Source organism: Corvus kubaryi, unplaced genomic scaffold (genome assembly GCF_017639235.1).
Source record: "Corvus kubaryi isolate FWS band 111438036 unplaced genomic scaffold, C.kubaryi_AGA036_p1.0 66, whole genome shotgun sequence".
Classification (NCBI taxonomy): Eukaryota; Metazoa; Chordata; class Aves; order Passeriformes; family Corvidae; genus Corvus; species Corvus kubaryi.
In genome coordinates, this window is record NW_024582054.1 from 30,625,291 (window position 1) to 30,650,195 (window position 24,905).

Sequence of the window (24,905 nt, forward strand, 5' to 3'; positions counted from 1 at the left end):
GCTGTGTTCCCAAGCGGCTGACTCCACACAGTCCCTCCTTATCTGCAGAGTGTCTCAGCTGGGTTTTGGGGAGGAGGTGGAGGACACTCCTCTTTGTGCCAGCCATTAAACTTGCACAATAATGAATTACTGGGCCGTGGGAAGACAAATGGCTGGCCTCCAGGTGCTGGATGCCTTGCTGTGTGCCACAGAGTGGGGCTGTTTAGAATGCACACACACACAAACTGGGCTTGTGGCACATTTTCATGAGACATGTGTTTTTCCTGCACACAGAGCAAGATATTTTATTGACATTGAGGTCAATAGAATTTATTGACATTGAAGTCCAACATTCCCAGATCCTGCCCAGCTCATGGCAGACTGAGCAGGCTCCCTTAGCCTTTGATTCAGGCAAAGGGGCAACTCAAGATTCTGCTTTTGAGCTGTCACACCTTCCCCAAGTACCTGGTCCTGCACCCAGTGGTCATGGAGCAGGACTGGGTGGACCATTGCCACTGAGAGCTTGCAGAATGACCACAGCATGAGACAAGCCACTCCAGGCAATAATTTGAAAGACAAGGAAGCCACAAAGACAACCTTGGACAGGCTGTCCATGGAGAGCACCACTCTGCTCTCACAGAGCATCCTTAGGCCTGTGTGGCACTACTGAGGACAAGGGCAGCACTGTGTCCTCTGCAGCCTCTCCGACGTTTAAAAGCACTCACTGACAGTGGCCTGAGCAGGGAGCACTGTGCTGGGTGCTGAACAGACACAGAGGGACAGGGGAGAGCCAGCCCTGCTGTGAACGGGTAGGTGGAGCGAGCAGGATGAGGATTACTTACCCTGTTTTACCTTCGGGGCAAGGCAAAGGGTACTTCAGTGCCTAACCCGCTGCAGTTGCTTTTACAAATCTGCATCTTTTCAAAGAGCTGCCTTTGAAAACCCAGCATGGAGAGGAAAAGAGGTGGCTCACCAGGTGGCCAACCAGCAGCCAAGCCAGGGCCAGAGGCCTCAACTCCCTTCCTTCACCTCTTTCCTGTCTCACGGGAATAAATCTGCTAATAGAGCCAAAAAGAGGAAAAAACCCCCCAGGGATCCCTTTCCTCCACCCTTCTCCCCACGTACAATGCGGGGCCTGAAGGGGGGCTCCATCTGCCGCTGGTTCAGCAGGTCCCAGTCCAGCTCTTTGAAGTAGGGGTGCCGCAGGATCGCGCTCTCGCCGCCCAGCCCGGGGCTGCCCAGCCGCATCGTGGGGTTCTTTGTCATGAACTGCAAAACAGAAAGGGCTGTTTGTTCCCTCCCATCCGGCACGGCCATGGGAGAGGGACCCATTAGCAATCACACAAAAGCTTGTCCTCAGCTTTCCTGTTGAACCCAGTTGCTGGCCAGACTTCTCAAGTTCCTTGTAATGGAACCGCATGCAAGGAACTTGACTCACTCCCCAGAGGGAGAAGCCAGGGTGTATTTCTCCCTGGTCCTTTAGCATTTTGGTGAAATCCTTGATTACCACAATAAGAAAAGAAAGTTGACTTGCATAATTTGCAACATTACAAATGTTGCCCAGTGGGTTTCGTCATTATTTGTTTCTGTATTAATTTCTCAGGAGTACGAGCTTGCTCTCAAATGACGCCCAGCAGCCAGCCAGGCTTTGGCCTGGAGTCAGTCCTGAGCTGTGCCTTTTTCCTAAACCTCTCCCTGCTGAAGTACTGCCAGATGCCTACGCTTTCCTTCCTGTCATCTCAGGAAACACAGGAAAACAGGCAAGGCACTGGCTTTTGGAGCACCCCGAGCTGATGTGAGCAGACAGGTGACCATCTCCCCTCTCACTGCTGAAACGCCAATAAAGGATTTAATTTTGTAACATTTTTATTCTGCAGCCAGCAAAAAGAAATCTCAAACCTCAGCCAAAGTGCCCTGCCTTGCCAGGGAGCAATGAGGAAAGCCATACATTACACAGATGGTGTGAGAGGGCCCTGGTGGGTGCCCTTTAGGTCCTGATGAAAATGATGGAGTGCTGTGGACATTCTTTAAGAGGTGGAGGAGGAGAATCCTTTCCCCAGGAAGGAAAAGAGCTGGTTGGCTTGTTAATTTAGGATTACAGTTCTTGAAAATTCAGTAATAAACAATCTTTCCCCTCCCCTCGAGTATTTCCAATTCACTGGAGAAATCAGGTTATGTTTAAACTGGGAAAATAGCTGCTTTTATTTGCCTACTGAAACAGCAGCATAAAGCAAGCTGCACTCCAGTGGAGGTGTCCAGACGATTTCCTGGAAGATGAAAGAGCATTATGTTTAGCAAACAGCTGAACCAGCCAAACCAGACAATCAGTCACTGTTTCAGGAATGGCCAAGTCTGCTGCATCTCAGCAATGGGGAAATGAAAAGAAGAGACCAGCTTCATTCTGACTGCAGGAGCCTTTCACAAGGTACAAACTCTCCTAGGACAAGTGGATAAAAAGTCTAGTCATTCCCCATCTAGAGAGAAGGTGGGGAGGAGAAAAATGACTGCCTGATGTATAGAATTCTCCCCAACACCCCATTCTGAGGGGGCTTCAGGGCCAAAGCAGATGGGGCATCTTTAGCTGACACCTTGCAGGACCCCAGACGCTGCTGGCATCAAGCACAAATCCCCCAGTTCCACCCTAACCCCCTGAGCCCTCTGAGGACCATTTTCCAGCATTCCACCCAAACCATCAGTAGAAAGAGCTGCAGAGTGCACCCAGATTTGTACGAACAGTCACCAGGACAGGAACAAAGATGAGGTGGATGTTTCAGCTGGGCTCTTCCCATTCTCCTCTGGACTCTTCAGCCCTTGGTGATGCAGCATTTCCAGGGTCAGGCCCAAGGACAAGCACCACTTCTGTGTCTCCCAAGCCCTTCCAGCCTGTTCTTCTCCCTTTCTACCACCAGAACTTCAACACAATTTGTTTCCCAAGAGAATGCCCCAACATTTCTGTGGGATAGCGATCCCCAGACACAGCTTGGTTTCCAAACAAGTAATGGGTCAAGCCAAAATCTCTGAGAGACCTGGCTCAGACAAGCTTTTGCAAGTCTTGAACTAGGCTTCTTTGTTTTGCAAAACAGATCAGAAACCTCCTGGCAGCCCTGTCTTTGTCTAGAAATTCATTCTTTGTCCCCATAGATGGATATCTGCACCTCACTACCTCTTATTTGCATTGCTGGAACACCTAGAAAGCTCAAACAAGACCAGAGTTCTGGTGCCGGGAGTGGTATAGACCAAAACATTCCAAAAAGACAAGAAAAAAATGGAGAAAAGATCTGGGAATACACTACATGTCTCCTGGCTCCTGCCCCACCACCACCTCCATTACACCAGCAACCTTCCGTTAAATGTGGAAAGGGAAAAAATAATCATGAAAGTAAATAAACTCTGAAAAGGACTGGCAATACACTTTGCTTGGGTCTTCATTCATGACCAACCATATAAGACCAAAACCTGAACCCAACTGCCCAGTTCCAGACCAGTTCAGAGCCCTGGGATATAAAAGTGTGTTTACATTCCTATTTGCTTGATTTATTCCATGTGATGCCAAAACTGCACCAAGCAAAGGCATCCAAAGCAACAAGTCAAGAGCCAACATAAATTCATTCCTGGCTGCTTAAAACACCCTTTTTGTTAGGACCATGAGAATTAGACAAAGACCATCCCTTAAGGTGGGCTGCTTTGAGGTCTGAGAAAGTAAAACACCATTCAAACCAAAACTGTTCAAATTCAAGCAGCCAGCTCTGGTTTGTCCATTGGATGCAGAGATTGGGAAACCTCAGCTGGGTAACTCTAGGCACCATCCACCCCACAATGAGTGCCTAAAGGAGGCAGGAGGAGAGTGAAGGATTCAAATTCATCCACTGCTGGAGCACATTCCCCCAGTTGGCTGCTGAAACTGATGCCGGGCTTCCATAAAACCTCTCTGAATTATTCCTTGCCTCCAACAGGAATGAGCTCACCTATGCTCAGTGCTGCTGCCCCTCTGGCTCTGTAGAAACAGGGCTGTGAAGCACAAGGGGCTGCAGTGACCACACAGCACCATAAACCACTCTGGAGAGGATTCTCTAAACCTATTTCCCGGGTACTGGAAGCACCCAGCACAGGCTAGCAGGACCTTGAAAGTGAATTACAGACCAGGCACTCTAGCAAGACTACCAAGACTGCATGAAGAGGCTCCCCTTTCATGGCAGTCAAATTCACACTGGTCTGCTTCAGCAAAAATGTGGCACAGGTTGCCCAGAGAATGCCTCATCCCTGGAAGAACTCAAGGTCAGGTTGGATGGGGCTCTGAGCAATGTGGCATGTGAAACACAGCCCTGTACTCTGGGCAGTGCAGCTCCAAGCCAGGTTACTCAGCCTGTGGATGCACACACACCTCTGGACCCAGGGGCTGTGATGGAAAACCACAGGCTGGGCATGGCTGCTCCTCCCTCACATAAAATCACCTGGTGAATTTTGGAGGTGGCAGGTCTGTCACAGCCCAGTGAAGGGGGTGTGTTTGTCTTGGAAGAGGCTCCAGCCTTTATCTGAGCTGAAAAGCAGGAATGCAAATGATGACTCCAACAGAGACAGCACTGATGTTCTGCACTGGAATAGCTGCCTGCTTTGCTGTAAGAGGTAAATAAAATGACAGAATGAAATTTTTGAAGCCCGCTTCCACTAAAATGAATAGCAAAGCCTCTCAAACACTTTTTGAATTCACCAGAAATTATTGCACTGACACAGAAAGGGATGAATTTTCAGTTTATGTTGCCCAGTAGGCAGGAAAACCCAAAAGACTCCAATGACCTCTCAAAGGCTCCAAAACCCATGAATCCGGCTTCCTCCCTGCCTGAGGCAGCACTGACATTTCTCTGCTGCAGCAGGGCAGCATCTGGCAGCCCGTCTTGTGCTGCCTCTGCTGTCTGACGGCACTTCCAGCAAAGCAAAGAGCTCAAGATTTCTGAAAAACTTAATTACAAGCTCAGCCTCCATCTCTGAAATGAGCATTTGCAGCCCATACCCCTGTCCTGACCGTATGAGAGGCTCTTGTGCAGCAGGAGGGGTAAAGTGCCCAGATTACAAAGACACAGCCCTCTGCACACACAGCGAAAGGGTTTTCAGAAGTGTAGCTCCTCTTCCTCATGACCCCTTTGGCTGCACTCAGAAACAGCTGGAAAATGTCTTACAAAGTGTTGGCTGTTCCTGGCATTCCCGGGAAGGCCAGGGTTTGACACTTGCTTCACAGGTTTGATAGCCCTCAATGTCCTTCCAAGGACAACCCTCCAATGCAGGTGATGAGAGATGTTCAGCAGAAAGTTTTTAGTGCAAAGATGTCATCTCCTAATGTTTAATTGAGTGTCCCTAATTTTCCGCAATATCCATGAATGCAGCAGAAACCTCAGTCTCTGGCACACAGATGAAGAAATAAAGAAACACAAAGAAAAAAATTTAATAGGCAATAGGCAATAACAAGGCAAACCAGAGATGTTCCTGAGCAAAAAGAAACCCAAATCCAAGATGCCTCCCAGCAAAACCAATAGCAACACTATCAAGCTCAAACCTGAACCAAGCTGTCAAGCCCTTGATCTGTGACCACAACCAGCCATGGGAAATTATCCCATTCCCAGGGTAAGGAGCCCCTTGGGAGCATCCTCAGACTGGGATCCTTTGGGCTACACCAGTTTGCTGAGCAGCAAACTGGAGCAAGGCTCTCCCTGACCTCAACTAACCCTCCCAGCAGCATCGCAGCCAAAACCAGCAGCTGGCATGAGCCAAAACCATGACTTCATGAGATCATTTGAAAACCTTTACTGAGACAAAATGCAGCAAGCCATGACAAGAAATTGAAAGCTGGGGATTAGTCCACAGAGGGCCCGTGAAGCTACAAGGAGAAAGTGCTGCCGTAGCAGTGCCAACCATTGGGGAAAATCTGCGTCAGCCCCGGGAGCTCAGCCTGCAGCAGGTGAGGGGGATCTGTGCTGGTCCTCCCTTCACCCACAGCTTAGACCACGCTGGGAAGGGCTCCAGGACTCCTGGTACACAGAGCAAGGCTGTAGTGGACTCTTCCAGTGCTGCTCACATGCAGCATTGCAACTTCTGTCTCAAGAGGCTGAGTCTGCAAATCAGTCTAACGGCCCGGGAGTCACTGCAGGGATGTTTGCACAAACCAGTTGTTTCCTTGCATTAATTTCCTTGAATTACAAGTCACCTTTCTCAATACTGGAATCCCTGATTGGTTTTACGTAACTGATGTATGTGTATTTGCATCAGAAAAATTAATTTCATGAGTAATACCACAGATTATGTGAGATTGCATCACATTCTAGGAAAACATTAACAAGGCTCAATTTTGTCACAGAAGTACTGCACTTCAGGAAGAGAAATGCAACTTTCTGCTCAGGCAGTCCCTTCACATTGTCAACCATCTGGAAAAGGAAGAAATTATTCTTTTTTGTACTCAAAAACAATTTAGACACACCAGTTCCCCCCAGGACTCTGGTGTATTTACCCTATAAGAGAAAGCTGTGCTGTGTCCCAGCAGCTCATCTTTCAAACACAGGCACAGAGCAGACATGGAGGATATTCCCAATCATACAGGCAGGAAACAGAGACCAAGGAAAATTCATCATTTTATTTTGCCAGGAGCCCAAGGACAGCCTGTCACAGATAGGATGGCAGTACCTCAGTGTCACCTCTGCATCCCACCACGTGCCTCACAGGGCCCCCTGCTCAGATTGTGGCAGCGTAATAGTCAAGTCAAACTGTTAAAGGAATGGTAGATTTGCCTGTTCATGGTTTTAAAATTCACCTATTGGTGTTTCTCCCATGTTGCTACCAAAGTAAAGAGCAGCAGCAGCAGCAGCACAGGAGATTAATGCCCCACAGCCTCCCCTCCAGTAATGAGGGAGAGCAGGAGATCAGGAGATACCCAAGGTGCTTCTCTTCATTAAGATTCATGAGCTAAACTAACAGGGCAGAAATTAACTGGAAAGGAAATAAGATTTCTCAAACATCCATTTGATCTCAGACAAAAGGGAATCATTATATAAATAGAGCAATTACTCTAATTAAGGCTTCCCTCCATGTATCTCTAGACTGAATGCTGTAGTTGCTGAAAACAGTTTGGCTGCCTATTATGTAAGGCAAACAAACCCACGGTCTGAGGTGCCATTAGCCCTCAAACAAAGGAGAAGAAAGATGGTTCTATGGCTCTGTCTGTTAATGCCTGTAGTATTTTTAATGACTGGAAGCCAGGATTTTTTTTTTTTTTTAATAAAATGCTGTTCATTTTGAGCCAGAATTGTCTTTCACTCTCCTGGGCAAAGCTTCCATCAGCCTCCACCCCAGTCCTGCCAGGTGATGCTCACAAAGATGCCTCATTTCCCCATGCAAGAGCAATCCAGGGCTTAGACACAGGAGTGGGTTACAGGGGGTGAGGGAGGCAGCACAGCCCAGTTTCACTAAATGCTGTGGTCAGAGAGCTGTCCCATGAAGTCCCTGTACTTAGGGCAGCTCAGCCAGTGCCTGGTTGTGGGTGTGAGCCATGCACTTGGAAGCTGGAATCTTCTTGGCCTTCCCTGAGCACTGTGCTGCTGAGAGCAGCACTGGAATCACTGTGGCACCTCTGTTTCACTCTGGGGATTTGCTCTGACTACAGCCATCAGAGGCCATATGGTGTTTCTGCTCCTCTCTTGCACACAGAAGGATCAATTGCTGAAAGCCCTGATTCCTACCAGTGCAGTTTATCATGGTGCTGAGCCAAGATGTGACCCCACAGTCCTGTGGTCAGTCCTGGCTACACAAAACTGGGAGCAGGTGAAATCCCTCAGTGCAGAGAAGGTCCAGCAAGCACAGTGCCAGGGTTCAGAAGTACAAGACTGCCCTGAAAGCATTTTAAGGAGGAGGGAGAGGAGGAAAAGGGAGTGTGAAATATCTGTTATCTCCTTTTCCAGATAAAAAGGGAAAGGGAGGTAAAAATAAGTCTTCAGCCCAGCTCCCTAAAAGCCAGAAGACTGCAACAATAAGCCTGACAGTCACATGTCCAGTGTGCCAGCCCCAGGCAAGAAGGACAAAATGTCAGTGCAGTGGGCATTAAGCAGATAAATTTGATCTCGCCTTCCCCTGGTGCAGAAACAGCCGCTCGATGCTGCCCAGACAGAGCTTGAGGGAACAAGAAGGATTAACTGGATTGCAAACAGTGCTGAGCAAGAGAACAGCAAAATAAACCAAGGTGGACAGACTAGCAAAATAAACCCAGGTGGACAGAGCAACTCCCATGTGGGACAGACCCATCTGGCTCCAAATCTCCTGGTGGTGTAAACTGATGAGACTTTGCTGACTACCACAAAGAAATGCTGTCTGAATAGCTCCAAACTTCCTTGCTGTACTAAAATTTACCTGTTTCCTTGCCTCTCCCCACTCACCAGCAACTAACTCATCAACACTAATGTAGAATAAAAAGTATCTATCAAGTGCACTGGCCCCTGAGGATAACTAGTGATTTTTGATGCTTCTGCTTTTGGTACTCCTGTAATAAGCAATAATAAGCAGAAATTAACTTTAGTCGTTAGATATACTGAATATTTGACACAGGTTTTAGTCAGGATGACACCCCAGAAAGCTGTGCTTTCAGGACTGAGGAGTTGTCCCCAGTTCCCACATGGGTCACCAGCTGCAGGAGCTGCTCAGACAGTATCAGAATCCTGCTGCTGGTTTTCAATTACCACAGTCAGGCTATAGGTACAACATGAGGATATGCAGATCCATTACTAAATCAATACATCAATCAGAGTAGCACAAACATGAAGAAAAGAATGAGCATCACACTTATTAACAGACTGGGAGTGTGATCCTGCTCTTGTTTTAAGCAGGAGTAAAATCTCCCTTGGGTTGCAGGGGAAGACAATTAATCCTTTTCTGATAGTCCTGTCAAGAGGAACTGGGAATCTGTTACACAACCCTGGGTGGTCTATTTACATAGGGTCAAGTACAAAAGCAACTAAAGTGCCCTGGACAAACCTGTAAAGGCCAATTCAGAAAAAGAAAAATACATCAAAGGAGCCTTTTTTTTGTAGTCCTGGTTGTATTTCAATTCTTTTCATTTTAAAGTTCCTGAAAAGACACAGCATGTCATAAAGTTCAAAGTTGGAGGGACAAGTAAGACCTAAAGCCCTGAACAGCTCAGTCAGTCAGAGTTTTGTTACCTCTATCACAGTGTGAAGACCTCCCAGTGAGATGGACTGGCCCCCTCTGCCAGTGGCTGCACAGCCAGAGCTGGCCTCATCATCCAGCAATCATTCCCAAATGCAGGTTGGACCCAGGTTCTTAAATGAATCCTTGGGCTTTTCCCCAAGACTGGATTTTAATGGACCTCACCAAACCCCTTTTGTGGGTCTGGAATATCAGTGTAGCTGTGGCAGAGCTGAGGAAGGAGCCTGCACCACAAGTCTTAGGCTTGGACATGGGAATCGCTCCTACTTGAGCACCAGGGAGTAAGGAGGAAAAAAACACAGGGAAGACAATGTTGGCACAAGGAATAAACCTTCATTTTCCCCCATCCCTGGCAGGAAAGAGGAGGATGACTCACAACGTTACAATAGGCTGGTTTAGGAGCTTTTACTGAAGTAAATCTGAGCTTGCACACTGCAGACTTAAACGAGAAGCTAATTTCAGCCTGTTGGAAAGGGAATGGTGAAAGACCTAATGACTACTTCAGGATGAATTTGGCCTTGGCAAGCTCTATACAGATGTCTGTAGTTTTCTTTCAGAGTGAATTATTCAGAAGCATGGGACTATCACTGTGGGGAAGAGGAGCACTTGAGAAAGAGGTGTGAACTATCAACAGAAGAGATTAAAATCACTGGGGAAAGCCGTTTGCTGTTTGAGAATTAGAAGGGAAAAAATAAGAGCAGGTTACAGATATGGATGTGCAAGCTCAGGCAGAAGAGGTAAGGCCACCTGTGGTGGGGCACAGCCCTGTCACCTCACCACGCTGTGTGTTTATGGCAGAAACGGTCTAGGCAAAAGATCATTTAAAACTGCAGAACTCCTCCCCAGCTGGGAAACAACAGGCTCCAAAGTCCTGCTTTTGCAGGAGTGGCTGTGGAGCCAACCAGGAAATACAAGATGAAAGCATTTCTGAAAAATAAAATTAAGGAAAAATGTGTACACAGATCCAGCACGGAGCTTCACAGAGAGATTCAAATATATCAGCCTCATGCTGAAAGCCAAGGCTTAATCAAATGGTGCAAGAGAATTTATGGAGACTGCCAACTCTGAAGAGATGCCAAGGAGAATAATTTATTGGCATATTTGAAGGCACTTTTAATATCTGCCTTTGTTAGCAGGCTCCTCAGCTCTGAGGCTAAAGCAATGAGCTCATCCAGCTCCCTCTTTGATTTCAGTGGATCCACCATCGTGCTGTCCCTTTTCCTTTTGAACTTTGCCTAAAAAATACTCACATCTGGTTCATTCAGAAACAAGTTCATTCTGGCTGTTCCAGCACTGAATGCGAAACAGATTATCTGCCTTTTTCTGTCACTTGGAAAGAAAGAACCTGGTCCAGATCTGCAGGATACAAGTGCAAAGGAGAGACAAGCCTTGTGCAGAGTGACACAAGGGCACCATCAGCATCTGGCTGTCTCTTTTCACTCCTTGGAGGTGCTCAGGAGAGGGCTGGGAAGCACAAACACAGGGGGGTTTGGTCTAGTTTGCACAGTGGCCAAACTGACTGCCCAGGACTTAGGGAAAAGGTGAGGCATGAAGGCAGCAGAAAGCCCATATGTTATAAAGCATGGTGTGCTGATGGAGGATGCAGACACTCCTGTGGTATCTGAGTTGGTGACAGCTACTTCTGACCTCCCCATATCTAGCGGTGTTAGACCCCAAGCAACTGCAGAGTAGGAACAGAATAAACTTCTCCGAAGTCCAGAGGACCTCACCAGCCTGCTGATGTCAGGGGCAAGCAGCTGCAGAGAGTAGGCAGCTGGCACCATCCACACCTCTCCTGAACTCAGACATTCTCATCAGCAGTTTGGAAACACCCTTTTCCCCTCTGCTCCTCTGTCACAGCAGACTGTTTGTTTTGATTACATGAAAAAATCTGCCTCAAAGTCTTTCTGAGGTAAAAACTACATCCCTTTGCCTCCTCTTCTCATTAAAGGCATTTTCAATTTGCCCACAGTGGTGGGGCCAGTCTGGTTCAGCTCAGAGAATTCACCATCCACAAAGCCTTTCTGAAAATAAGGGGTCCTCACCAAGGGTTTGGGCACTCCTGGTGGCACCCTTAGGGTGGGCAGTTCACTCCTCCCACAGCACAGCTCAGTGCTCACTTTGCTTTCTCTCCCGTAGTGAGCCCTGGATGAAGTGTCCTAGGGAATTTTCTTTTGTATCTGTACATGGACACTTCCAGTACTTAAAAGGAGCTTATAAAAAAGAGGGAGAGGGACTTTTTACACAGGCAGATAGGAACAAGGGGAACGGTTTTAAACTGAGAGGACAGATACAGACTAGATATACGGAAGAAATTACTGACTATGGGGTGGTGAGGCACTGGCACAGGTTGCCCAGAGAAGCTGTGAATGATCCTTGGAAGTGTTCAAGGCCACGCTGGATGGGGCTTGGAGCAACCTGGTCTCGTGTCCCTGCCCATGGCAGGGGGTTGGAACTGGATGGTGTTTCAAGTCCCTTCCAACCCAAACCATTCTGTGATCTCTCTAATCTTCTTTCTTCTCAGCCCATTACAGTAAGGGCCTTCTCAGCCTGAATCTCCAAAGGCTCTGCTGGAGCTGTTATCCTGCCTCCAGCCAAACTGGACTGCCCTGTGCGCTACTCACGTGGGCCATGAGAAGCTCCTCAGTATTTCTTTCTGATGACTTGGAATGATGACTTGTACTCCCTAGGGAGTCCTGGATTCAACTCACACACACAAACATAGTATTAAAATTTATCTCACTTTATCATCACTTAGGATTCCTGAAGAATGATGGGAAAAACTTTTCACCACAAGGAAGGACAGAGGAAGTTACCCTTCAAATACAGTTTTTCCTCACCTAGTATCAGCTGCAAATTAGGGAAGAAGAAAACCATCCACGTACACATTTCCTAACTTCCACCAAACTTATTTCTATGTATGCACAGGGGTACACACAGGAAATCCCAGGGCCCTCACCTTGTGGTCTGACAGCCAGAAACAAGTCCATAAAACACAGGTCATTAGAGCAGGACCCAGCTCCTACTGACACACAGAGCACCATTATTGCAGCAGCTGAGTCTGAAGCACCACTCCCAGACAGGACAGCCCCTTGAGTTAACCTGAACAGTGCAAAGGGGATTTTACACAATTCTGCAAGAACAAAGTCTCAGTGGTATCTGGAGGGGGGAAAGGAAGTCAGTGACACAAAGCAGGAGAGAGTTCACTCAACCAGACCATTTGCCTTTTGAGTCACTCCCAGGCTGCTGTTCTCTACAAAAACAAATCATCTTCAGGTTTTTCTTTTGCATCCTTGGCACTGTAGTGCTGATGCAATTTTTCTCATGCTTGCCCTCAGCCAAGCTTCCTCACTTTTCCATCCCTCTCACTCTTCACACTAATCCAGGGGCATTTGGACTCCCCAGTGCTGTTCCACCTGTGTTGAGAGAGAGCACAGTGCTGAAACCACAGCCAATCTCCTCTGCACCTTCCTCTTTTCTTGTCTGGTGTTTATTTTCACACAAAAACCACTTGGAGGCAGATATAACCACTTCTGCCCACTCTCTTAACTCTAGTAGTGTTTTTTAAAAATGCATGTCTTTAACCAGCTGGAGGAAGAACAGGCTTTAGTCTCATTTGTGTCCCCAAAATATAAAGCTACAGGCAAAGCTGCCTAAGCCTCACTTTTGGAAGGAGCATTTCAGCTAGGCCAGAAGTGTTTCAGAGCTCTCATTAAGACTGGGGGTTACCATAAAAATGCCAAGAGACATCCTTGGCTTCAGCAAACTCAGCTGTGACAGGAGCTTGGAAATCCAGCGTGCAGAAGGCAGAGAAGTATTAACAATTCCCTAGGGAGATGCTGTTTTTCCAGCCCCTGCTGTTACCAGGCTCTGAGGGTGAAAACATCAAAGCTGCAATTGCTCATCCAAATTTCCAAGCCTGTGGGCCAAGCATTGCTACTTGAGATCACCAGCCCATGGAGCAGCTCAGTAGGCTTAGCCCTTCTCTCCTCACCCGAACCCACACTCGGAAAGGAAAATCCCTGCAGCTTTCCCTGGGAATTTGCTTCCCATTATGCCATCGACTTCTGAGACCCGATTTTCACTGTGTCCCTCCATTCTCCCCTCAGACTAAGCTGCCTGTGAGCAAGGCAGCGTGGCTGAATTGCATCTGAGAAATGCAATTATTAAGCACGAAGTGAGTGAAATATGCTGCCAAAACCCCACCCCGCTTATGGGAAACAAGAGGATTGTATTTCATTTTGCAGTTCACTCAGATGAATCCCAAAGCTTCAGGCTGCCTGGAAAGCTCCCCTCTCTGTTCCAGCACCTTTTACTGGTGACAATTAACAAATTCAGAATATTGATATGCTGTAACAAAGTAATCCCTAGCTGCACTCTCCCTGTAAGAGATCTGGTGCAGCAGTCTCTGCTCTCTGCACACTCACACAGTTTCTCCCTCACAGCTTCTCCATCATCAGACCCTGGTGACTGCTCTGTCAGCTGATGGCAAAGAGTATTTGAAGGAATTTATTTGACACACACAAACCCAACAGTTCCTCTGCCATGAACTCCTTGTAACTGCATTCAGGTAGGGCGATCGATAAATCCTTTTCCTTTAGGAATTAAAATCAAAGCAAAACTTATGTCTAGAATAAGCTGAAGTGGTCTGAATCCATTCAGCACCAGTTCTCCTCTCCTGCACTTTTATTATTCCCACAAGCAAACCCATGCCCAGTTTGACTTGTTCACACAAGCAGAGGAGACCTCAGTTTGAGTCCTCTCCTCCTGACTTGAAGCATCAGTACCTGAATTCCCCAGCGACACATTCAGACAGGGCAGGGTACACAAGTGAGATGTTCAACTTTCCTCCTCTGGGAGTACTGACTCCATCAAACCCTGCTGATCTGCCCTACTCCCTCTGCAGCTCTTCAGGGGAAATTTCAAGGACAAAAACAGTTAGAAAGGGGAACAGATAAAAACTTTTTTTCTGGAGCACAAATACTTCTGCTTTCAATTCTATACAAAGTCCCAGGACACTGAGGTTAGTTTTGTTTTCCTTGCTACCAGTGCTCACAAACCCTCCAGGAACACCCAGTGACATAAACGAGGTCCTAACAACGTAGTTTTGTTATTATCAAGAAACTGCAAAGATGAACAGGGTGCAATCTTCAGAAATAGTGTGGTTTCTGATGGGGGGAAGTTGGTGAAATGCACTTACGCAAAATGAAAGCAAAACAAGGCAACAGCATCTGTGAAATGAGTCCTAAACTTACTATACTTGTTTAAAATGAAGCTCTTCAGAAAGGCAAATGGATCACGTGCTTTCTAAACCTAGATATATCTGCAGGGCATCTCTAAGCACCTAAACCTAAGTGCACCTTCCTGGCAGAAGAATTTGATTTTCATTACAGAGCTTTGTACCATTCAAACTCAGTGAATTCTCACTAGTCTGTTCAAGGTTAGAGGCCAGAACTTTCAGTAAGGGGATAATCCAGTTATTAAGGCTATTAAGGCCTTAGCCTGCAATACAAGAGAACCGAGGTTTAATTCCCTGATCTTCCACAGGCTTCTCTGTGCCATGTAATTACTTATAATCATTTATGTCACTGCAGTAGCATTTTCCAGAGCTCTTAGCATCATGGTTAGAAAGCACCGTCACAGCATTAAATCAGAGAGCTCAACTGCATGTTTTGTTGGAGAAAAAAAAATAGCAATTAGAAGATGCTCATTTAGTCATAATGCTGCATCTAAGACAAGTATTAGCAACAGAAGTATGTGTAAAAGAAAATCTACATATTTAGCAGATAGAAAATCTGCTGTCTTCCTTAAAATAAAGTGGTTTACCATTCTGTTATACCAACAGCTAAGAGTACTGACCAAACATTATCAGTGCACTGCAAATATAATACCTCAGCAGTGATAACATTTGTTATCATTCAGAAGAAATCAAAGTGTGTGTGGTTTCCATGTTAATCTAGGACCCCAGACAATCTCAGGACAGGATGTTTCCTTCCCATGAAAGCCAACATGCTCCGATGCCCCTAAAAACTCAGCATAAGAAAGAAATGAGGAAAGAAGGAGCTCTTCCAGTGAACAGCTCTTGGGCCCAAAAGCAGCTACCATGAAGCTGCAGAAATAAGACACAAAAATCACCTCCAAGTAGCAGCCACTCAGGGAGCAGAAATACTGAGGAACTGTAAGGAAGGTGCAGTAAACATTTCAGTTTAACTTCCCACTAGTTAATCACAAGACCCCTGGTGAATGCCCCCAGTTTCAGCCTTTTTCCCAGAGCAGACACAGCGTAGTGCTTCTCATGAGCAGTGCACGTGCATTTCAGAGAGGCAGTGTTGCTTTCATTTCTGTGTCACCAGCAACACACAATACAGCAGACAAGCAGAGGGGCTGGAGAGGAGACTCTCTTCCAGGCAAGGAACCAGCAGTTACTGAGCTGATTGTGCTTTGGAGATGCTCAGTCGCTTTCTATTTAAATTCTCACCTCCCTCCTCAATTCTGGCCCACTTTCTCCAGTGTCCCTCATCATGTTCCTTGCCTGTTAATCACAGAAGAAGCCTTAAGCTGTTAAAATTTGGCCTCTGAACACAAGCTAGAGCAGCCTAGGTTGACTGCAGCTGGCACTGGCTGTTTCTGGGATGCCCTATCAGTGAGGAAAACTCATTTCATCAAGAGGCTAAAACACAAATCATATTTTATTACACCCTGAGATTCCTGTTACGACAAGCATCTACAGGACCTCATTTTACCTCCATCTCATAATTATGCAATATACCTGCAACAAATACACTCCTCTAGCACTTGTCACTGCAGAAGAGGAATTGGTACTTAAGAGGCACTTAAGAGGCCCAATCCAACCACATGAACACTGCTCCAGAAGCTGCATTGAGTCTGAAGTTCACATGTTTATCTTTTAAATATGTAATGAGTTATTTCCAAAACCCAAGAGAGCCTCCAGCATGACAATCAATCAATTCTGAGCACAACCTGTGATTTCAAAGCTCCTCTTACTCCTCCAGGAGTGGATTTTATTGTCAGTTGATTTCTGTGGAATTTATCAGATGTGTTTTCAGCTACAGGAAGTAGTTGTTTGAGTCATATACAACAGAAACCCTTCAGCAGAAAATGTCCAGATTTTTACTACTAAGAACTCTCCTTTTTCCCTTAAATGATCCAATCACTGACTACGCCATTTCTTTGGGTCAGTGCTCCATGAGTTTCTATAAATTATTACCTTATCCAATTATTTCTTAGATCCTCTATTACTATAGTATTTACTGGTATCCAGTCCTTAATGCATCTTTGTCCACAGTGCTTTTACAAGAAAAGGGAACACACTGACCCTTCTCTTTCCAAAAGGTTCTTAGAGATATGATTTGATGAGTGCCAGGAAGAAGTCAGTAGCAGAACAGCCAAGTTAGGTCTCCCAATTCGTAGTTTAACACTCTTGTCACAGGATCACCTTTTGACTCATTACAGAAAAGCTAGGCAGTTCCAGTCCATTAGACTCACAGCTCAAAATCTTCAAAACTTAATTCCTATGTCACAGGCAAAGATGTGAGGCATGTGGATAAAAGAACTCCTGGAAAAAGTCAGGGATACATGGCAGGACAAGGACAAAGCTTTGCCAGCAACAGCTCTCCTCAAACTTTTTGCTGTACAGCCCCAGGGTTTTTCCTCCCAAACACACAAAACTCAAACCTCTGTCTTTGCATGCAGGGAGGCAGCAGTCCTGGGGGATGTTGGCATTACCAGGGAGGATTATCAGGAAGCCTTCACTTCTTGGCCATATGGTTGCTACTGATTAAACCCTGTGTTTACCTGCTGCTTCTGTTCTGGGTGATGACCACACATCGTCAATCATTAAGCAAGCAGGGGAATGCCCAGACACATGGACAGGCTCACACTCCGCTTGCCAAGCTGGCTACTAAACCCTATGAAGGCCATAACCATGCAAACACACCTAAGTGTGGCAGGATGTTTTTTCTGTTTACCCTTCAATCCGAGATAAGAAGAGGGTCAGGGTCAGGGTAACTGCGATTTCTGCATGCCAACACCCCAGCCCTGCTCTCTTTTGCTGGAATTAGGCTGGAGAAAGCCAGGACAGAGAGCAAACAGCCAAAGGAACTCACTGCTTTGAGGATTGCCACTGCATCCTGCTGGAGCCACGTTGGGTAGACGACTTCATCATTCAGAATGGCCTCGAAGAGGTCGTCCTCGTTCTCAGCCTCGAAGGGCGCGTGGCCACACAGCATCTCATAGAGCAGCACTCCCATGGCCCACCAGTCCACGTCGGGGCCATACAGCATCTCCTGCAGGATCTGCAGCACACATGGGAAAGAAACACCAACCTTGAAGCTCCGTAACTGAGCAGGGCAGGAAAAAAGGATTTGGAAACATTAATGCAGAAGTTCTTGCTATGCCCTAACAGTGCTCTCTGTTAGGCTGGTGGATGTCCAGGAACATAAAGTGATCTCACTCTGGGAACCCCCAGATCAGCACAAAGGCACATCAGATGCATTAAACAAGGGCTGAATTAGCTTGGCTGGGTCACCTGGGGAACAAGCCCTTAGAATGATGCTGGGGCTGAGCTGGAGGAGAAGGGGCACTCCAGCAAAACTGCCTGAGCCTCAGACGCGGCAGAGCAGCCACATGTGTGAGCTGACCTTGCTTCCTCCTCACCCTTGGGAAGAAAACACCTACCTGGCTCCAACAGCAAGGCTTTCAGCTGGAAAGGGGAAGCAGTGTGAGTGTGGGAGAATGGTGCAAACATCAACCACAGACAGGAATTCAATTGTGTTGAAGGATGTGAAGCCCTGTCAGAACATCTGGAAGCATGTGGAGGGCAGCTGTTCCTTATAGAGGTGTTTATTAATTTTGTACTGAGACTGGAGAATGACAGGGAGTGTGAGGAGGTAGAAAAAGGAACTGAATAATGAAGGAGAATTCAATCTCCTTCCAAATCAAGCTGGGACAGCATCTGTATGTGCCTCTCAAGCTTTTTGCAGCTGTATTTCCATTTTTCACCTCGCATTTTCTAAAGAAAAATGAAAGCTTATATCAGTGCATACAGCAGCCTGAAGATTTACTCATGCTTTACTTCACAAGGGGCTGATAATACACCTAAGGAGGAAACCTTGAGCTCAGCAATCACATAAGGCATAGCCAAAGTCACTGGCTGTTCCAAAGCTAACCTACACTTTCCATATTGTGACCAAGTTCTCCTGACCAAAGAAAGGTTTCCTGTACCTCTGGAGCGATGTAGTCTGGTGTGCCACAGAAGGTGGCTGTGGTGATGCCATCGTGAATGCCCTCCTTGCACATTCCAAAGTCTGCCAGCTTGCAGTGCCCTTCGTAGTCCAGCAGCACGTTGTCCAGCTTCAAGTCCCTGCAATGAGAATCATTCAGTCACTGCGTGCTTGGAGCAGCCCCACAGAGATGCAGGCAGCATCCCAGGCCTCAGAAGCTCAACCTGCAACCTGGACAAGCCTCATCAATGTAAAAAAATAAACAAAAGTCATGCAGGAGGGTTTTTTTTTGCTTCATCTCACATAGGGGAAGGAGGAAGAAGTGTCACTCTGCTGAATGGCATTTAATGCAGGCAGGTGCTGCAGGAGTTGGCCCACACGGCTTTCCAAACACACCACCAGCCTGGCTGGCAGCGCTCCTGCTCGCTGAGCTCTGGGACTCACTGGAGCAGAGGTTGCCAGAGCTGTCAGATTGCATAAGGGTGTTATGATGCAGCAGAATGCTGCGCATGGGCCACACTCTGATTCAGCAAAGCTGCACTGGAGGAGACACTGGAGCTGGGGAGCAGAGCAAAGCCTCTGCAGAGGGGAAGCACATTCCCTATTCTCCTGAGGTGTTGGGGCTTCAGTCCTAGATTTCCTTGTTATCAGCCTGACTGATAAACCCCACCTGGAGCATTATCCAATCTGAGAAGAAAAGAAACTCCCTGCCAACATCACACCACATGGGCAGGGGGAATCTTCAGGCAGCACAGGATGCCTCCATCGTTACAGCGAAGTCTTAAAGTCCTCCCAGCTGTATCCACTCCAGCAGTGCACTAATCCCCCATAGTGCACATTGGAGTGGGGACCTCCTTGACACTGTCACAAGAGATCTGCAGCCCAACAAGCTGCAGAGGGACACTTTTTCCAATACGTCACTTCTAACAGCCTGGGAGTTCCTCGCCAGAAGCAGAGCTGCCAAAATGACAGAGCCCTAACAAAGCTTATCAGCTTGCCTGACCTTGAGATCGCCCACAGGAATAGCCTGCAGCCAGAAGCACTGTCAGGAACATGACCAGGAAGCACAGGGTCATCTGCACACTTAGGCGATGCCTGCCTAAAAATACACCGACTTGGAGCACCTCCGCTTTGCAGCTGCCAGACAAGCTCCAGGCACCACTGTGGATGCAGGAGAGGAGCTCTGATGGGAGCTCTGTGCAGCACAAACAGGTCACATTCATTTTTTGAACTGTCTCAGGTGTTGGCCCAAGAGCTGCCCAGAGGCCTCACAGCAGCTCCGTGACGGGAGGGTCCTTGACAGAGCTATCTTCAAAGTTATTCTGATGCCCACATCAAGATCAAAAAACGAAATACATTTGAGGGTCTCAGGGTCCCTTCATGAAATCCATGCTGGATCTCAATGCATTTTGCCCTTTGGTTGGTTATCTATTTCCCTGGGAAGGGGGAGCAGTAGGAAGGGTGGTAACATAGGTGGTGACATCTCCATACCAATATAAAAACCTATGGTCGAGCTGAAATCTGAATTCAGCTTGATCCTGTTCATCCTTCATCTATGATCCTAAAGTGAAAAATCAGGGGGTTGATGGCTCTGTTGTGCACTGGCATTTTCCACAGCCCACAGGACTCAAGACAGCCCTCCCTCATTTACACTGCTGCACTGGAAAGATCAAGGACACATTGTGTAAGACAATCAGAGCCACATCCTCTCCTAAAGAGATAAAGAAAAGTATTCTTAGCCTCTTGTGAATGGATAGGAGAGCAAAGGATAGAAGTTAAGAAATTTGCCTGTGCCCCCCAGAGACAAAGCTGAACACCAGCTTCCTGAATTCCAGCTCCGGATCTTAATCACAAGATCACACATCCCCTCTTCAACTTTAAGATGGCCTGGCAATGCAAGACAGCAAAAAGCCTTCTGCAACACTGCTGCCCTTCCCGGCAGGCCCATGAGCTCTCCAGTGGCTGCTGAAATTTGGATGTGAAGGACAGTGTCCATGCCTGTCTCACACTGCAGTGTTTGCTCTAGGTGGGATGCTCAGGAGACATTTTCTCCCTTCTGAGAATCACAAATGATGGCTGAGGCATGTGGGCAAAGGCTTGTCCTGGAAAGGCTTTAGGCAAGCACAGGGAGAGGTTTGTGCGTGGTTGCCCACGACAGCCCGTCTTCAGCAGTAGTTTACAGCCAAAGCTCCTGTTGCTCTTCCCTGTGGTTCCTGGCAGGGCAAGGAAGCCCTCCAAGCATGAAGGCAGGCCTTGTTTTCAGGAATCTGCCACGATGTGGTTGAAATGCACAGTTTATTCTTGGCTCAGATTTAAATGCAGCGAACACCTTCTCAGTCCTGGGCAGTGCTGACTGTTGCGGTGTGCCCCTAAAGGTACAACTGGAAGGGGAATTTTGGTGAACTCGTGTGGAGATCCCCCTAGCAAACCTCCCCCTGTTCCCTGGAACATGCACCATGTCCTGGCATGCTTTGGGACTACCTCAAAATACACCATCTGAGCCAGCAGAAACACAATCACAAACGTGGAGGAGCAGAGGCAAGAGACAGCTGTGGGGCTGGGCCAGCTCTGCTGACCACGTCACCAGGGCATGCTGCCACTTCCCCGACTCTGCCCCACAGGACATGCTGCAGGAACCCCCAAATCCCTGCTAGCTGCATAGTGCACCATGCTCATCCCAGCTCTGAGATGGCAGGAGTTCTGCAGGTGCAAGAGTGCTGCGCTGGCTGTGTCCTCCCAGAGAGCCTCTATCTCCGTAATTGACATTAAATTTAAACTGTCTGCCTCTCGCTGGGTAAGCATAGTTTTAACCACATGAGGCAAAGCTCCAGCCCTTGGCTTCTCCACACTGCACGTTAAACCCATTAACAGTGTCTGTTGTCTCCTCCTGACTTCTGTCCAGCAGTGTGAAACCCAACACTTGCATTTTCTATTTTCACATAACCTGTAATGTGACGTCACTCTGGCTCTCACTTGCTCAGGCCCTTGGCTACGTGCAGATCATTTCAGAAGAGGACCTCCCATGACCACAGAAGGCTGCTCAATGCTCTTTGCTCAGCAAAGTGACAGGAGATGATCCCACACGTCCCTCTCGAAGCAGGTCTCGTGGGCCAGCACAGTGGCAGCCTCAGCCACTGGTTCCTCTGGAGCCTGCTCTCTCTGGCTGTCCCATAAGATAATTCCCTGGGAAAGCTGTGGTTTGAGCATTTGTCTCAAGCCATCCCAGCAGTTGTGAGCTCTGAACTCACTGCTTGATGCTGAGAGGTCTCCCCACACACCGAACCCTGTAAGCCAGCACGGCCACATGAGAGGAAAAACACTGACAGTTCTCTGAGATTTACAAGGAGCTCTTCATTTTCGCAGCAAGGATTCCAGGAAGCTGATGAAACTGGAAGCCATCCAGCTCAGAAAGGCCAAATCTACCTCATTTCCTTAATACTTGCATTTTCCATTCAATATTTTTAGCAGTTCCATGAAGCAGTAACGGCAGAGAGGTTTTCTGAGGCTGCGTTTCTAAGGTCCGGCTGAGGTTCTGCCTTTCACTGGCAAACCTTCCCTGGAAAACAGGCTTCATCCTGACTCAGAAAAGGCTGTCTTTGTCCTCACCCTCAGCTATGGCACACTGGCTTAATGGCCTTGTTTAGTCTAGACCCAGAAGAAATGATAAAATGAGCTGCTTCAGTGTCACTCACTGGGAGAGGTGTTCTTTGCACATCTGCTGCTCGAGTTTGACATTCATAAAAAAACCCAAAATTACAACTGCAGATGATCTGATCCTTTTCCAAAGCATCTGTCAAATGCAATTTCCCTGCACTGGCGAGTTTTGCCAGGGAATGTGTGTTATACACGTACTTGCCACTCGCTCCGACCATCTCACTCATGATGTAGAAACTGTATTTGGAAGGATGAAGTTTGGTGGGTTTTTCCCCTATTTTGGTTTTATCATCCTGTTGTGGTAAGAGCTGTACATGTAAGGATCCAGAAGAGTAAGGGTGGCAAACACTGGCTTCCTGCTTCTGTTCAAGGTTATCCCAGGTTTGCTAATCTCAAAGGTTCAGTTTAAAGCTCATTAAAGCCTAGTGTTCCCATCGCAATGCAAATCATTCAGTCATGAAAGCTGTGGGTGCCAGCCACAAAGGTAGGTGTGACTAACATAAAACTCCAGCCAAATGGTTTTCAAAAAATACACAATGAAAAACAAAATCCCCAAACCTGAAATTAACTAAATGAGTAACTTTGGCATTTCTGAAGGGGAAAAACTTTCCCTTTAGACACTCCTTGGAAACATTTTTGGGTGAGCAAATGTGCATTCAAATCCCTTTGCAAGCAGGGATGAGATTTTAATTTTTCTCCACCTCTTCTGCTGAAGTCATTTTACTTCACAGAAATACTGCAATCTCCATCACGATGCAGAAAAACGTGCTTCTAATGCCTGCTCTGGTAGCCAGAGCAATACCCATTTCCAACTCCTGCTCCAATGCCATTGTAATTTTTTTTTTTTTTAAATGAAGCAACTTCAGCAGAAGAGAATGAAAGATGTACAACCTGCAGAATAGCATAGTTGGTAAGGTACTTAAGGAAAAGGTAGTATTTTTCGAGTTGAAGGCTTTGCTCCAAATATAGTGGACAACAGATTTAAACCCATACTTTGATTAAATAAGGAGGAGAACAGATGGAGGTCTCAATTTTATGTAAAGCCCTAAATACTCATGTGGAGCTGATGCTGTTTCCCATTTTACTTTGCATTCATTAGGAACATCCAAACTAAAATATTTTATTTTACCTGAAAGCAATGCTCTCTTGACTTGCAAAAAAATATTATTGCTTTAAAAAAGCCTTAACATTAATTCTGAGCCCTCAAAATGTTTTTCTGTCTTTCTTTCCATACTAAATTTTGGAGACTCAGTTAGGAAACGCAAAGAAAATAATTATTTTCATGAATCTATTCCCATCAGCTTTGGACTAGGGACCTCCACATTTTGTCCCCAAGACTTTATACCACTTTAGGAATTAAGGCTATTTCTGTTGTATGTCTTGGGTTGTAGAGAACTTGCTTATAAATTCCTTCACAGAAAATGGTTCACATCTCCCACATTTTTTTAGTAACAGCCAAACATTATTTATTTGTATGATCAAGCAAGCTTTTATAACCAGAAACTCATATTCTCACAGCCCCAAGGAAGAGTTAAGCATGTCCTAGGCCGTGGTAAAGTGGAGTGGCAGCAGTAAATACAGGCTGAAGCTGACACCTGCAACATATTCCACCAGAGCTACGAGATAAAAACCCAAGCTGAGCTGCTGGTATTTGCTTAGGCACATCTTTAGGGCAGGAGGAAACACTGAAATCACAAATGAAACACCAGGTTACTGGCCTTTGATAAAGGGAGTCACAAAGCAGAGATCAGAAAAAGATCAAGCTGCACTAAGCTGGAAAAAACCAGTTGAAATCCTGAGTTTTGCTACCAAATAAAAAGACGAGCTGGCAGTCCCTTCCAGTCTTTATTTAATTTGACTTCTGTTCAACTTTACAGGGGAAATTAGCACAGCTGGAGCAACTCCCTGCGCTTACAGAGGGACCCTCGTGGGCACAGCACCAAGGGAAGAACCAGAGGCAGGACAGGGTGGTTCCCCAGCATATAACCAGTGTGTAGGCATTTACACACACCACTGCGTGGGAACTGCAGGCTGAGATGGAAAGTGTTGCTCTACACACCTGCAGCTTCCCAGCACAATCCCTAAAATCCCATGGGATTTAGTCTGTGCGCCCCATTCTCCGCAGCACTGCACGGAAGTCATGTCGAAATACACAGCGTCTGCAAAACATAACTTCAACTCTTTGTTTCCTTGAAAAACATTCCTTTGGGTAAAGAAAACATTTATTTTGGTTTCCAAACAACCTCTGAGGTGAAACCCACCCAGACCACTGTCAGCCACACAGACAGCCTGGCTACAGCAAACTGCAACCTGCAGTGCAGTGTAACAGCCAGAAGTGAAGGGAAGATCTCTCCAGGTATTTGTATCGTAACTACCAGAAAGTAGGAATGAAACATAGCAAGTGCCCTTCTGCACTGGCCTAACAGCCAGAAGCTGTTTTCAAAAGCTGACCAGACTTAAGTGTTTAGGGACTGTAAATACAGCCACCACGGCTCCAGGCTGACCTTCTCATTTCTCACAAACAAAGCAATAGCAGAAATGTGATATAATGATTCAAGGATCCAACTCAGACTCGGGGTAAGTGGCACAAGTAAGTGAAACTCTACTGAAAATCCACACTTACTGCGGGGCCATTTAACAGAAGACAGCAGCCTGTCCTTGCTGGCCGTGGGAGCCAGAGGAGGCTTCTGGGAAAGCTCCATCCTACAGGCACCTTAGCATCTGAGTAGTGCTCCAGCTAGGAGCCCAGCACAGTTCCTGGGGATTTTACAGCCTCATCCCACCAGAGCACATCCTGTAGACTCCACAGAGAGCTGGGGAGGGGAATGTGGC

At 46.8% G+C, this 24,905-nt stretch overlaps 1 protein-coding gene across 3 annotated transcripts in view; it reads right to left on the reverse strand.

Moving 5' to 3' along the window:
• Positions 1–24,905, reverse strand: part of PRKCH (protein kinase C eta) — a 113,904-nt gene that overhangs the window by 1,343 nt on the left and 87,656 nt on the right. For all 3 annotated transcript variants that reach the window (XM_042047244.1, XM_042047246.1, XM_042047245.1), the window contains 3 exons: positions 18,421–18,559; positions 17,304–17,492; positions 1,105–1,248 (listed from right to left, as the gene is read on the reverse strand). In XM_042047244.1, the coding sequence (XP_041903178.1) occupies positions 1,105–1,248; positions 17,304–17,492; positions 18,421–18,559 (472 nt within the window). The remainder of the gene's footprint in view (positions 1–1,104; positions 1,249–17,303; positions 17,493–18,420; positions 18,560–24,905) is intronic.